This window comes from Falco punctatus (genome assembly GCF_963210335.1).
Source record: "Falco punctatus genome assembly, chromosome: 7".
In the NCBI taxonomy this organism is placed as follows: Eukaryota; Metazoa; Chordata; class Aves; order Falconiformes; family Falconidae; genus Falco; species Falco punctatus.
Genome location: NC_137587.1, coordinates 58879977 through 58896320, shown reverse-complemented (window position 1 = coordinate 58896320; position 16344 = coordinate 58879977). Strand labels below are relative to the sequence as shown.

The following is a 16344-nucleotide window of genomic DNA, read 5'->3' as shown; positions in this document are numbered from 1 at the left end:
GTTATTTTTGTGGAAGACACTTGGACGTACTGGTATGTTTTCAATGGAGAGCTGCATTCTGTCCTTTACAGCGCAGAGACCCTATTTGATGCCTGGTCTTTTATATAGTTATTTGCATACAGATGGTGTAAATGACTGACTATATGGGAAGTCAGGAATGCTCTTCATCTGCCTAGAGCTAACAATTTCTACATGAATATTTACTCCCATTTCAGCTTTGATAGCTGAACGCATTAATCTATTGTATGTAACTGGAGTATTTTATGTGCCTCAAAATTTCAGGAGTCCAAATGAAAATTTCTCCTTTTGTGATAAATATTAGCCTCGCTGAGAATAAATTCTGTGCAATCCCTGAACTTTCAAAATTTGTCAGTATATGAAATAGCGTCATGTGGGAAAAGCTATTATGTAGGATAGGAAATGTGTTTTTTCCTCCTTCTATAACATAGTTGCCTCACATTTTCTAAAAAACCCTCAGCTGCGAAGAAAAAAAATAAATTTGAGCCTTATTCATAAAAAATTACTACATGCTTGACTCCACTAGTGATTACTAGACATCAGGAAGAAAGAAGTCTAGCTAGGTCTTTTCTGCTGGACCTTGATTCTCTCTGTCCTTTTTAAGTTTCATCCTTTATTATCTTGCTACTCCATGCAGAAGATAAACATTGTCTCATCAGAACTGACCATCACATAAGATTCTGTGTGCTTGCACAGATAAGTTTCTGGAAATAAATATGCTGAATTCATTAATATAGTTTATATATATCATTGACGGTACTTATACTTACAATAAAATACAGATGTCAAAGTTTATTGGAGGGTTATTTATCTCAGTGACAGTTTATTGGGGGTTATTTATCCCTAAGGTGCCAGCTCATTAGATACTTGCATAAAAGGCCTTATTTTATCTCCTTCATGCCTGATGGTGTCCAAGGAGCAGAACTGCCCTCTGTTGCAAATGAACCCTGTGAGACAGGGTTACTACTAGTAGTCTGCATCCAGGCTGCCAGGTTGCAGATTACACTGAAGCAACCAAGTAGCAAAACGCTGATTTTGAATGCACAGTTGGCTGCATATAGGTAACCCTGTCTTCATAAAGCTGTGTCCTGGTCAGGGGCAGGTGAAGCAATTCATTAGTGCAGTGAATCCTGCACAGCCAAGGACACTTCCACTGCAAGGGGTAAAATATGAAACAGAATGGATGCTATGTTATTATTGTATTCACATAAAGCCATTAGGATCATTGTTCTAACCATAGTTCGTTGTATTCTAGCAGTGCTTGTAAATTCTGTTAATCTGACTCTACAACTAAAATTTTTACTTGGATGAACAACTTTGAGACCTACAGTTATTTACTCACAACTGTAAGACAAAGAAAATGGGTAAAAGTAAGAGGAGTAAGGTGGAGTTCACAAGCCTGACATAAATTGTTGATCATGGACTTTACCTTCCCCTCTGAAATCTAACCAACACTGTTCCCATTCTTATTGGGTCGTGACATTCTCCCACCGAGCTTTACTCTTTGTGTAGCCCAGCAGCTGTGCAGTGCTGGAAAGCATAGGGGGAACGGAGGCTAGGCTGTGCTATTGTTTTGAGGTTTCCTTACCTGTTAACTAGGAGAAGCCTTCACTGGGTTTTCATGAGTAGCTTGGCGGCTAAAGGGCACCCATGGTAATCCCAGGATGTTTTTTGGACTAAAGTTACAGCAGAAATACAGAATTGTTTGAAGAGGAATTCCAGAGTCTGCCAGACTTGAAAAAGGTAATGCTTTTATTAAAGTTACTACTTTTGTGCAATCGAGACAAACTTTTGATGTGGATCTTGGCTTTATCTAGTCAATTAGTGTGGAGATAGGATTTCCAGTAACAAATTCAGTTTTCAGTATCAAATTGCCTCACAGATTTGTTGATTTAATAATAGTTAATTTATTCTTTGCTTTGAAATAAATGAAAGGTGGTAAAAAATAAATTACATGTTATGGACAATTTTATATTATTATAGTTCAGTGAAATTGGAAATGAGGATTAATTTTAAATCTTGTGGTTTGTCTATTCAAGTAAAAGTGCCTGTGACTTGGAAGGCTTTTAGTCTGGATTCCTGTAGAAACAAGGTATATACAATTGGACCAGCTGTCTGGTCCTCTTCATTCCATTATCCAGTTTCCTAAGGGAGTAAGTCTCGGACAACTACATTCTTTCCAGTTTGGTTGAAACTGGCAGTGGGTAGTGGAGAGAGACCTGCATTACTGCTTCACTAAGAGAAAGGCAGACAGGATTTGATCATGCAGGGAGTGAGCCTACTCGTTGCACATTAATCACGCCCTCTTGTTGGTTGGAGATACCACAGGGAGTATGAGGAGAACTGGGATTAATCAAGACGTGTGTAAGAGACAGGCACAGGGAGAGACAGAACGTAACTATCTAGGACTCCACGCTTCAGTAGTACCACAGCTTACCAAGTCACTCTTCAGCCTGATTTTCAGTTTTTCTTCCATTTCTGTCGAGACTTGAGACAGATTATGTTATCTTTATGCATAAAACATAGCGGTGATTTAAGCAGCACCTAACTTTGTGCGGGCACTTGTCAGGTGAGACGTTTCCCCATGGTGGGGAGGGAAGGTAACAACACGGAGCTGGTGATGCCAGGTATACACTTCCTCAGAGTCACACAGGGTCTGCAGGCAGGGGGAAGTTTGCTTGGAATCTTCCTCTGCAATTCTGTTCCTGCTGCAAAAAATCAGATCAAATCATATAATGTTGTGTGGGGAGACACTGTTCCTCTTCAGTCCTTTTTGCTGGATTCTGAAGTCACTCGACCATTAATTTCTCCAACAGCAGCTAAACATGAAAGCTGCTGAGCCAGAGTTGATGCACTCATAGTATATAGATAGAATAGTACATAGTTTTCTTATACTACTTTCTTCTCTTTAAGAGCTGAAGGAATCTGTTGAAGAAATACTGCCATTCTTGAAGAAAGAAAAAGTTAAAGTTTATTATTTAAGCAAGACATCTGCTACTGAAGGTGTTGAGAGCTTTCTTGATAAAGTAGATGCTGCTTCAGATGAGCCTACTCCATTGTCTTGGAGATCAGATATAACCTTTAAAACTCCTGCCATGTACATTAATACTTCTGGTACTACAGGTAATGTAAATTCACAAAATCAGGTGACGCATTCCTCCTGATGTTGTGATTTTTTAGTAATGAAAAAGAATCTGTTCCTTCACATTACTTCCTACTCCCATTCATTCCCGCTCAGGAAACTGAAAATTTGATGTCTGTATTTAAACCCCAAAAGCATGTAGAATATAGGTTGACTTTAAGCACTAAATCTGGGGGCAGGGACTGAAGTAAAAGCCAATTAAACATACAAGTTTTATGCCAGTAAGGTCACTAGACACATGCTCTCTCTCATCTCTGGAGACACTGCTGGCCTAGGTGTGGCTCTTGGCACCCACCTTATACTCGCTATCTTCGCATCATGAACTCTAAACACTGGCCATTAATTTTTTGGGTGTTGGAGTACCAAAAATAGTGAGTGCAGCATAAAATACAGCTAGTCGTGGCCACTGTGCAAAACTGCAGCTGGTACAGCAGCTGCAACCTGCTCTACATAAAAGCATCTAGCTTTAAGAGCACTTCGCCACAGCAGAAACTGGGCTGCAAGGATGAAGATGAAGACAACACCTGAAGGCACTCAAACCTATAGCTTCACCAGGAGCAGCAGGGTATGCCTCCACACTAGCTCAGTCTTCAAGCCTCTTAGGGCAGGAACTCCCCTGGAAAGATGGAAGTACAAATTTGAATCTTGTTTGGGCTGCAGAAGGCAAATACCTCAGGTGTCCTTCATCCTTAAGGGCTCTAACATCTCTGTTCTTACAGAGTTGGCAAGCACTATCATAATTTTGTCTTCTAGTATCTGTTTCAGCAAGTAATCAGTTCAACTGCGTCTGATGGGAAACCAGGAAGAGATTTTGTAGTACGAATTCCGGTTTCATCTAGGATGATTCAGAGCTGCAAGGAGATACCCAGTTCCAGGGGAGATGCAAGATCTGAGATTAACCTCCGTTTTAGCATTTCCATTCCCTTCGCTCAGCATGCTAGATTCTCCAAATCCCACTTCCTCATTCTCTAGGTACTTGTGATTCCTAGGTACCATAGTACTGAGAATTCAGGCACTTAATGGGGGGTAATCACCTAAAATTTACATGTAGGAAGACATAGCCTCACTGAGGCTAATCGCCAGTGTGTTGCGTAGACCCGAGCTGCATACCTCCCTGAACTCTGGAACTACCGCTTGCATCAGTGAATGAGAGAAAATCTTTGCTTAAGCCCTTGTGAAACCTACTGGACTTACTATGTTTATTGTTCAAGTGAAGTCACACACTTTTTTGATTGTAAACAGGTCTTCCTAAAGCTGCAGTGATTAACCATGAACGCATAATGCTGGCATGTGGTTTGTTCGATGCTGGCAATGTTACCTCAGAAGATATTGTGTATACTGCTCTACCACTCTATCACAGCTCTGCCCTCCTCGTTGGGGACCACGGATGTATCATGAAAGGTACTGTGCACCTGACTAGCCTGAATGAATGTGTCACTGTGCAGAATTCATGCACAGACACAGTAAGCCTTTCCCTAGCTACCAAACTTTGAGATGAAATACTTGGTTATACATGTCCCTGTTACCAGAAGCTCCGCTAAGTCAAGAGACGTTCTTGTTTCTCTGTCATCATATGATGTGCACAGATCTTCACCCCGTACAAATTTTATTTCATCACCTGGACAAACAGGATATATCCTATCTTACATGACAGCTTTAGGATAAATTAGTACAGAGTTTCATCCATAATAATAGCCTTTAACTTCTGATGAATAGAGGTTAAACCGATTATTCAGCATGGATTGTATTTCAATACATGGGTACTTCCAAAGACTATGTAGCCCTAATTCTAGAAGCTTTCTACAATGCTGTGCTAAGAAATTCTGTAAGGTCTTACAATACAATAAGCATTGTTCCTTCTGTAATTTGTTTTACTTCTTTCTACACAGGTGCAACTATAGTTTTGCGTGCCAGGTTTTCAGCAAGCCAGTTCTGGGATGACTGCAGAAAATATAATGTAACTGTGATACAGTATATTGGGGAAGTGCTTCGGTATCTATGCAGTGTGCCACAGGTAACATTAACTGCCTCTTGGGTTTTTTTAGCTAATGACATTACCAGGAATATTTGCTACATTATGCTTAAAATCCAGCCATAAGGAGGGGGGGAAGCCCAACAAAAAACCTTCCCTAAAGATGTCTGTAATCTCATTGCATTCTAACAGTAAGTTTTTTCAAGGAGAAAAACTGCTTGAATTAATCATTCTTTTGAATAGTGGAGGAATTGCACTATATTAATTTAACATTCTGTTAAAATAGATAGAGAAAATGCTTACCTTATACGAGCACTTCATCTGCAAACCAAAAACGAGGAGTTCTGTAGGAACCAGTGGACCTGTTTTTTGCGCAATGTGAGTTTTGAGAGTTTTGTAGCTAAGATGTCCCCACCAAGACAGTCAGCTGATCCCCAGGTGAAAGTGTTAATGTGATTATTTAAAGACTGCCCTGTCTGAAGATGCACTTAATGTACTGTCTTCATAGGGTACCTATTCACAGGCACTTTCCATCTGAGTTCCATGAAATCGTATTAGTTAATCCTTAATTTCAAAAACGTGTCTGCTTAAAATGGCTTTCACGGCAGTAGACCTAGTGAACTGCAGTGAGAATTTAGTAAGAACAAAGGTGGTATCAATCACTCTCCCCCGTACCATTTGATAACCATAAGCTAGAGCAGAGAATCAGGTCCACAGTTTCTTTGTAACTTATGTCAGTGTGCAAAATATGAAATATACAGAGGTTTCACTCTGATGTCAGTTACAGAGATTGGAAATATCTTCACTGGAAATCAGTGGGATTCCTCAGGAATGAGGTATCTAAGCAAGATTCTGCAATGCTTTGTAGTATTTCTTCACGAGTTGTTAGCCCAAAATACACCGCTAATAAGGTTTTATAATAATCAGAAGACTTGGCCTGTGGATTGGGCCACTAGATTTAATCAAAAAAGTGTAAGTGGAGGAGATTAAAACTGAGTTAAGGAAACCGGGCATTTTAAACATACAGTTAAGGACGGTGATTACACCTCAGTCCTGCAGTTAATGGAAAATTCCAGTTGGCCAAGTACTCATAATTAGCCAGTACTCAACTGGTATAAATAAAACAGTGGAAAAAGAGAAAAACTTTTCTTCTTTCATGCAGAATGTTTTTTTAGGAAAGTAATCTTAAAGAATGAGCTAATTACTTTTGAGAGAGTTGTGTTTCTTCATAGCATGTATACATGCATAAATATAACTGAGTCACAAGGCACTCCCTAAATTCCTGAATTCAACTGGTATCTCAAAAATACGTACAGTTGCCAGCCAAGGATAAATTAGTTCCCAAATGGGGTGAGTTTGGTAGTGTTAGCCACACAGAGCACTTAGCTTAAAGAGACCCATTAATTAAAAATTAACACGAATAGCTGAATCTGAAGCCCACTGAATGATACAGTTGAGTAGTATTTCAGGCTGTTCTAAAGATTACTCATTATTGGTGGCTGTTTATCTACAAAGGTCAGATTTTAAGACAGGCACAGATAGCCTAGCTTTCATTATTTATATATAAGGAATTCTATGTACGGAGTAAAGAAGAATCAACACCAGTGGAGAAAACACCTTTACATAAGCAAGGTTTATAATACCTGATCCCATGTACCCACATGCATGCTACTATGAGTGCAGAAGTCTCCCAGAAAGATGGGATTAACATCTTAAGAATGCAAGAACTTGACGGAATGGAAATTACTAATTAAACTGCCATGGTGCCAAGTGGGCTTAGCCTGTTATTGCAGATGTAAGAGACAGTCTTTTCCATGAGGAACTCACGGTATAAGCAAGATCCACACTGATGTAGGGTGTCACCTGTCTTAACTAATGCCATTTGATTATTGAACTTCCTTATTGTGCTGGTAACTTTTATCTATGCTATCATTTCTTTCCTTTACAAATACACAGAAGAAAAGAACTCAGTACACGTCATAGTTTTCTTTCTGATTCTATTACCAGCTAACTTACGTAGTAATTTCAAAACAAATGAACAGTCCAAGTATTACAGAAATCACCTTAAGGGTGAATTGCTAAGTCCCTCCTTCCTCCTTTCATTAACTGTGACTAATTAATGGCTAAATAAAAAAAAAAAATTATCTGGCTAAGCAAATGAGGAAGAAAGATTGAAAATACAGACTTGAGAACAACAGAAGATGAGGGACAATGTGGATCCAAGCAGCATTCTGTCCTCAGTGAATGATTTCAAAATAAGATTTTTAAGCTCAGATGTATAAATGCCCAGTGAACTGGAGTCTCTCTCATGAGACACTACAGTATTGTGTATGGTGTTGCAGAGCATCATCTACAACAAAGATTTTATAAGAAGCAAACAGCAAATTGTTTAGACACTATGCCGAATTTCAGCAGACATGCTAACATGTCAATGGCAGACCTCTCAATATCACAGACAGGACTATATATTAATGTATTTCTTCTTTAGATTAAATGTAGACATCCATTTCTAGACTACTTTGCAGAAAAGCAGTAACAATCCAGAAGTGAGATGACTAAAGTCCAAAATAAAATTAGTTTTACAGTATTTAAAACTTTTAGCCATTTTAGTGTGGCAATTTTTGGTTTTTTCCAGGAATATGACACTGTAAGACCAATTCATGTTTGTCTTAATGGCCACATTTCTCTCTTTGATTGCTCCTTGAAAGAGCATTTTGCAATTCCAGTGTTCCATGCTCATCTTCTACCATCTACTGCATTGTCCTCTGCACTGTATTACCTGAAAGACACAGAGCCAACATACTTATTCTGCACAAATACACATTCCAGTCTGTTGCTGAAAGAGTAGGACTAGTCTACCAGCAATGTATTCCAAGTTAAGAAGCCAATATATATTTTAAGAGACTCTTCATGCCTTAAAGTACTATTAAATTATAAAATAAAATATACAGTTGGAGAAAAAGGCAGATAGTGGGACAAAAAAGCCTTTCCATACTTGATGGAAAATTCTCTTGAGGCCATTGTTACTCATTAGCATGTTAGGTAAGTTTATGAATTACAAGTGTCTGACCCAGTTCAGTACTTCCTATTGTTGAGGACAAACATAAGCATCTAAGCGAAGGCATAAATGGACAGCCATCCTTGCTATGTGTTTATCACTTTACTGTGTAAACAGAAAGATCTAATAGCACTATTAAAAGCGATATGAAGTAATAGAATTTTTAGCAGGCTCAATCCTGCTCTTACAATGGCATAAGGGATTACCTTTCTACCCAAACACCATTTAAAATCCTGCAAATATTTTGCTGAATTCAGGGTAAATTACACTCTTCTGCAGATACTCACAAGGCTTACAAACAAAATAGTTTAACATGGTGCCTGAGTTTCTGCATAGAATTATTTGTTCCTGTCTTCATCCAAATCAAGTTAACTCCTAACTACATTTAGACATATAGCCTAACTTCTCAGAAATTTATTTTCTTTTTCCACAGCAAAACCATAAGCTTAACTTTAATGATATTTGCATGCATTTTGCTTCAGAATATGGTCAATACTTTTAGACTAAAGTTTCCTTCAGAGTTTTCCAGAAGTAGAAATTCTGCTTTCACTCAGCAGAAATGTGAATTCATGACTGTTTCTTGTTTCTAGAGAAACACTGATCAAGACCACAAAGTCAGACTTGCCATAGGAAATGGAGTAAGGGCTGATGTTTGGAGGGAATTTATCTGAAGATTTGGAAATATTAATATTCTGGATTTTATGCATCAACTGAAGGAAACATTTCTTTTGTTAATTACACTGGAAAAGCTGGTGCAGTGGGAAGAGTCAACTGCCTGCAGAAGGTAAGAATAACAACAAATTCTGGCATTTTGTCCTTGGTGAAGTTCAGTATATTGCCAAGGGCATATACCAGGCCACTTGTATGACAAGTTGGGAAGAACCCAAGGCTCAGTTATGAATTTGTTTAGGGAGAAGATTCTCCCCCCAAGTACAGTCTATAGCTGCCCATGCTAGATATCACAGGTATTTCTTGCTAGTTCAGGCAAAAGAATATTGAGACTCAGTACATCCAGTTGAAATGTGATGAATTTGCCTCCTATTAAATAGAAAGCTGACTATGTAGTAAAATTCTGAAAATATTTTTCAAAGATTGAATATTCATGTGTATACGTTTTGCAAATTTCCACTAGAAAATCTTACACTATGAATTGATTAAATACAACGTAGAGAAGATGAACCAGTCTGAGATGAGAACCGATACTGCATAAGAGTTCCCAAAGGTAAAAACTCCTTTAAGAACTTCAGAAAGGGACTTACTTTTTAAAATTACATCTCTTTGCATCAATTTTATCTGGAGAGATGCTAAGAATTGCCATGGAGTAAGCCAGGATTTTAAATACAGGTTAGAAAATATGTAACAAATCTCATACTATTGTAATACAGCTTAACAGAAAGGTAAAGTACAGTGGGGAATGCAGCATCTGTGTACTTGTATTTTAATAACTTACCTAGTTTTAATAATGGACATGCTATCATCTTTTGAGTACAGATCTTGACTTTCAGCAGGAGTTCTTTAATTCTTCTCAGACTTTGCACTTAACGTGCCACTAAAGAAACATTTGCAAAATAGAAAGCAGTTCTGTTTTGCAGCAGCAGCTGAAACTTTTTGCCATTGGCAATAGAAAAAGTATGCATGAAAATATTTTTTAATTCTCAAATAACTCTGTAACATCTGCAAACTTCACTGATGTAATGAAAATTAGTTATTTTTTGGCAATTTACACTGTGCTTTTTAGACAAGTGTTCTTCCTCTTTATAGGTAAACCTGGACTACTGATCTGCAAAATCACCCAATATGCCCCATTTAATGGCTACACAGGAGCAAAACATCAAACAGAGAAGAAGCAATTAAGAGATGTCTTCCAGAAAGGGGATTCATATTTTAACAGTAGTGACCTTTTAGTGATTGACAATGATAACTTCATTTATTTCCATGATTGAACAGGAGACACATTCTGGTTAGTTTGTTTATTTAAATATGCTTGTCACAAGAGAAAATTCTGACTCATTCTCAAGTTTGAATTCATATCCAGTATTTACTGACTGATTTCTTGTCATCTTAGATGGAATTCTTAGAGGAATTCCTCTAACCTCAGCGAGAAAAAGAGAGGACTTCAAGTCACCTCCACCATTTTATCACTTATATTTATAGTTGCATACAGAGCCTACAAGGGTTCAGCTTAATGTGATGAATGAATGGTATTTTCAACAGTGAGAAACCAGTCACATTCACAGAATAAAAACATTGTGGTTTCATACTCACTATACTTTTAAAACTCAGAAAGCATAGAGCCTATGATGGAATCTAAGAGAAGTAACATTTTGGCATTTTGTTTACAAGTTTAGAGCCATTTTAAACATGATTAAGTGTGTTAAATTCTTCTTAGATTTGAATAATCTGGAATGCGTTGTTGCATTTTGAGGCATGCTTTTCTCTACTCTGGATAACAAGTTCCTTGCTCTAGTGCAAAAGTGCTTTCTGATCCCAAACAGTGCTCAGCACATCGTGAAGTCAGACATTAAAACTGGAGATCACTGTATGTAACACACAGAGAAATCATTACTATTGACTGCTTATTTTCCAGGTGGAAAGGGGAAAACGTTTCTACAACAGAAGTTGCAGATGTTTTAGGACTGCTTGACCGCGTTCAAGAAGTTATTGTATATGGAATATCTGTTCCAGGTATGAGTGAAATACTTGGAAGTATTTCAACAGAAGAATTTTTTAGTATGTTAACAAAATGTCAATATACTGAACTGCAGAGTATAGCTAGCCCTACTTCAGCTTATTTTTTGTAAGCTACATTCAATACATTCCATCATTTAAATGTATGCAATATTAATTAGCTAAAAACCCAAAGCCAAATCTTATATTAACACAGTATGACAAGAATAGTAACAGGAGAATGGAAGAACATTTGAGATTAAGTATATTGGATATAAACATTGTATCTGCTACAGGAATATAGGTCTGCAATTATTGTAGAGTGGGACAAACAAAACAGACTTGAATTTCTAGAAGAACAAGAATGTCATTTAAGAAATTGATTCCTCCCCTTTTTCATCTTTCTTTAACAATCTGAAGGAACGCAAGAAGTTCGGACACGTTTACCTGCCTTTTTTCTGCTCCTCAAAAAATCTGTGATATCTTTGAACTTTTATAAACCAAGTGCTTATGGCAGCTTTTTTTTTATTTATTTGAGAGGCACTGCTGCTAAAGGCAGATTCCCAGAGGTATTGGAAAACAGAAGAGGGGACATATAGCTTTACCCTGCTGTCTCGTCTCCTGTATTTTGAACATAACTTCCTATCCATATATCTCACTTACCCAAGACCTACAGGACTCCCATCTAGCTCCTCACTGCATGTGGGTTGTGATGGACAGTTAAAAGGGAACCCATTCTTACAGTGTAACATAGCAATCTGAAATCAAACAAACAAGGTTAGTAAGTTAGAAATCCCGAGTGCTGCATTGCACAAATGGTTTGGACTAGGTGGCATAACAAGCTGTATGCCCTTAGAGTGGTCTAAGGGAGAGGAGGAACTCTGAAGCCCCTATTAACTAAGTTAGCAGATATTAACAGGTATAACAGATTAATTACTATCACTATCAGTATTAATTAACGGGTATCACACTTTTCCAGAAAGACTTCCAGACTATGGTGTATCACAACATGGATCATATCAATGACAGTTTAGTATTTTGGAATTGAAAGGTGTGTTAGAGACGCCAGTCTTCCTACATCCACCAGCTCCTTACACCATTTATTCAACATGTGAGAGGTTCTGTTAACGTTATGATCCACTCGCTATTTCCTCTACTAAAAGCAGAGGACATGAGAATAGAAATGCCCAGTGTTTCTGAGGCTAGAATAACAGGGCTGTTTATAAACCAAGATGATCTATTAGAATAGTGAATTTAATTCAAATAAATACACTTTTTATTAATCATGTATGTCTCTGCTACACCCATTGATCTAAAATTCAAGTCTCTCTCTTTAAATAGCCCTTGTTTTCAGCTGCTCTGTGGTAGCAATAAACACATAGCTGCCCTAGAAGATATTTCAAAAGAAAGGTAACAACATAAATGGTCTAGAGTTCTTTATGTACAGATTACACTCTAGGAGATCAGGAAGATATGCTGTTATTCTTAATGCTCTTGTAAAACCACACAGAGGAGGTATTGATACCTAATTATGGAAGAACTTTATGGAACAAAAATATTGTTCAAACTGGCTCTCACATTTGTGTAAGAACTGGGTGGATTCTGTTTGGGTTTTTTTTCTGTTTTACATGGCACAGAAATATTTGTACTTCAGTAACATAGCAGGGAGCAGTAGTATACATCAACTGAAAACTCATTAATTCAACACTCTAGATTTTGAATAAACAAATTGGAATGCCAGGTATGATCAATACATGGTGTTAAAGGCAAATAGAAACAAGACTCAAAAGATACTGAAGAACAATTAATCTTAAATTAGCATATGCTTGTACTCTACTTTTCTTTAAGCATTAGATGCTACTTTGTTTTCACTTCCTTCTGAACACAATTCTGTGAAAGCTTTAGTATGGTTCTAATGTAAAAGTTTCATATAGGAATATTACATATTTCTTCTTGCATTACCTATAATCCCATAAAATGGAAGAAACACTGAAAGGTTTGTGTTCAAATGTTGTCCCATCCCTCAGCCACCAAAAGGGAAGAAGCTCTCTGTATGTATTGTTTATAAACAAGTAAAAAAAATCTGAAGTCCTTTGATTTTTGCAGTGCTTAATTAATTGTTCATATGGTAATAATCAATGTTAAACTGGGTCTTATTCCTTTCTGTCCTCTTTCTGCATGGATGAGCTTATCAGCACAAGTACAAGCATATTTACCGTGATTTATTGTAAAGTAAATGAACCCACACAGTTAAATGCTGCAGGCAGACTTCTGCCTCAGAGTACTGAGGCCTGATTTTCCAAAGCCTTTCCAAGGACTTTTGAAAGGAGGATGATATTCAGGATGTCTGCCATCTATAATTCTGATGCTAGGCTTTCAGAAGAGTTTGGCATCTAGCATGCTGAAGGCTTAAGAAAATCTAATCACTTAGATGTCTACAGGAAAATATGTCAGAATGTTTTCTAACTGGCTTAGAAGGATGGGTTCACTTATAGGAGAAAATAAAAAAAAAAAAAAGGGGGGGGGGGGGGGGAAATGGTTAGCCTGAAGTTCAAATTTACATATGAACTAGTTATTTGTTGTCATTATTCCTTCAGGTTATGAAGGCAAAACAGGAATGGTATGTATTCGACTCAAGGAAAATTGGGAATTTAATGGAGAAAGTACTTACAGGCACGTTAAGGCTCACCTTCCAAGCTATGCAAGACCTCATTTTATAAGGATTAAGGTAAACGAGTGTTTCCAAGTAGCTTTTGTGTGCTCATCTGCATTGTGTTCTCTGTCTTTTCTATGAGGACTATGGTCTTCCTAGTTATACTAACAATTCTCAAAAAAGCTTCTTTTGTCTCTCACTTGCTCTTGTCATTTACCAATACGAAAGCAGAACTGCTCCCAGATCTTTCAGTTCAGCCTGAAAAAAACTAAGTTGCATGAGTAGTTACAGGATACTTGGCACATTTTAACACAGAAAGTCAGGAAAATCTTAGTGGAAATAATTTCCTTTTGGATTCCTTCAGCACAGTAATGCAGCTGTGTTCACAGTTTAGTGTAACTCCATCTACAGGCTGTGCTGTGCAAAATGAAGATCTACACATGCACAAATTTGCAAGAGAGGCCTTAGATTTTGATCCTACCAGTGAATAAATAGCCAAATCCTAAAGTTTAACTTGAATTAGGAAAATGTTGCAATAATGTCTCTCTTGCTGTACTTCTCATGTTATTTATTTAAAATAAACATTGCTCCTTTGAGAAAGGTTGCATATTCACTGAAGTGATTTAAAAGGACTAACACAGATACTAGCATACCTAATCATTTCATCAATCTTTAAGCTTTTGATTTATACAAACAAAACGGTCAACCAGCCAAAGCAGTGGTTTGTCTTGCCATCCCATGTAAAGTACAGTGAGTCCTGCCTAGTCTGCAATTGCCATGGTTTTTTTGCTCTTCTTTTCTGAGAAAAATTGTATTGTTTTTTGATCCAAGAACATAAATTATTTTCTGGATTAAACCCTTGATTCTCTCTGACTAGAAGCTGGAAACTAGTGTTCCCGCCTCATTTAAATAGAGAAGTAAAGTAAGCCTTTCAATAACGTTTCTGTGGCCCCAGGACTTCTTACATTCAGAGTGATTATTGGCCCACATATTCCAGTTATTATCTGATGAATGCAGATAGTCTAGACCTCTGTTAGTGAGCCTTTGACTTCTGTGCTGTATGGATTTTTGTTAAATATGATTCCCTTTAAATCTAGGAAATTGAATCTAATTCCCACAATTATATGCTGACATTGATAAGTAGAGATGTAATTTTGTTTTGCAGAGTGCCATTGAACTTACAACTTTTTAAGTACCGTAAATTACAACTAGTGGAAGAGAGTTTCAATCCAGCAGTCATTAAAGATCGCCTGTATTTCCTGGATGATAGAGAAAACCTGTATGTACAAATGACCCAGGACATTTATAACTCTGTAAAAAAACATGATGTCAAATTGTAAGCATGTAAAAAAAAAACCCAAAAACCTGTGTTTTATAATATTCAGTTTTTAAAGTATGTTATTCTAACCTTGTCAGGAAATCCTGTTTGTTAATATTAGCAAATATCAGTATCTGAAATAAAGTGTGAATGTGGGATTGTTTTAACAAAGCAGAACTTCAACTCTACTTGTACTTAGCCTGGCCCCTCCTCTCCTTCACCCTTTGATTCCTACCTACCTTCCTACTGTGCGCAGATGTATTGTTAATGCTGCAAATGTTAATACTGTGCACCTAAGCATGTGAAAGTGGGTACATTTATATTCATATTAAAAGATGAAACACTGCATTAGTAAAAATTACATCCCTATGTCAAAACAGAAAACTCATTAAGAAATACCATTAATGAAACTTCGTTGTTTCAAAGTAACTAATCAAAAAAGGACCGTATTAGATGCTTACATTAACTTTCATCCATTATCAATTTTACCCTCTTATCTTTCATGCACCAAATTCACACACAGAACGAGAACAATTTGTAAGAACTAAGATATATTTTCCTTCAGGTGCGAATGGTGGAATGGCAAGCCAGGTAATATAGTGGGGCTTAGGCTTCTCTAGGATTAAAAAAAAAAAAAAAAAAAAAAGGCAAATAATATTACAGAATGGAATAAAATAACCCTTTCTAGTAAGAAAAGATCTAACAGGCCAAATTTTACTGCCTCTTGTAACACATGCTTCAGTATACCCCACCGAGTTTAGCTGATGTTGTATGAAGTAGGGAAATTTTTCTGATTAACCAGACTCATTGTTTATATAACTTGAGAACAGTTGTACTGGGTCAGACTGAAGATCCATCTGGCAGATGCACTGCCTTCAAGAGGGGGTGATTGTAGGTGCCTGGAGACAACTATGGAGAAGGCAGCAAGCATCTAGCAGTGCTTTCCCAGAATAATCTCCTAGCAATCATCACGCTTCCTGAATCAATAGTAGTATCTCTGAATTTAGAGTTGCCTTCAACAGATTGTTCTCCCCCCAGGTTTTTAAATTGTTATTGAAAAATATGTAAATCACTGGCCTCTTGTAGCAATAAGTTTGTTTGCTGCACAGAGATGCTTTCTTTTGTAATGACCCTTCGTTCTTCTGAGAAAGGGTGAAATAGCATTCCCGCTCTCTTCCCTCACGCACTTGTGATTCACAGACCTTAGGCCATGCTGAGGAAGGCCACAGGCGCTCAGAGCAAGGGCAACGGCTCTTGCAGCACGGCTGTGTACGCCTCCTGCGTACTGTAACACATTCCACAGAGGGAATGGCAGGGCTGCTGTGTTTTTAAACTCAGGGAGTTTTTAAATTGCCCTAATACAGCAAAATCTCTTGGGTTACACCCTTATTTCTGTACAGTTCAGAAGTGATGTTGGCATTGTCTGCACACGCAGATCCTTACACTAGTCTAGACAGTTTAAGTGAAAGTCTTAAAAAACCAAAAGCATCCATGGTGCAAATAAATAGTCAAACGG

General features: G+C 37.5%; 1 protein-coding gene across 1 annotated transcript in view; it reads left to right on the top strand.

Moving 5' to 3' along the window:
• SLC27A2 (solute carrier family 27 member 2) overlaps window positions 1-16344 on the top strand; it is a gene marked incomplete at its 5' end in the record, with an annotated part of 17727 nt that extends 1383 nt beyond the window's left edge. Inside the window, 16 exon segments of the mRNA XM_080396359.1 lie at window positions 867-1036; window positions 2932-3141; window positions 4403-4561; window positions 5050-5174; window positions 8781-8858; window positions 8862-8883; window positions 8886-8974; window positions 9323-9359; window positions 9362-9375; window positions 9379-9412; window positions 9952-10130; window positions 10134-10150; window positions 10778-10875; window positions 13455-13585; window positions 14676-14695; window positions 14697-16344. Of these exon segments, the coding sequence (XP_080252485.1) occupies window positions 867-1036; window positions 2932-3141; window positions 4403-4561; window positions 5050-5174; window positions 8781-8858; window positions 8862-8883; window positions 8886-8974; window positions 9323-9359; window positions 9362-9375; window positions 9379-9412; window positions 9952-10130; window positions 10134-10150; window positions 10778-10875; window positions 13455-13585; window positions 14676-14695; window positions 14697-14850 (1537 nt within the window). The 3' untranslated portion in view covers window positions 14851-16344.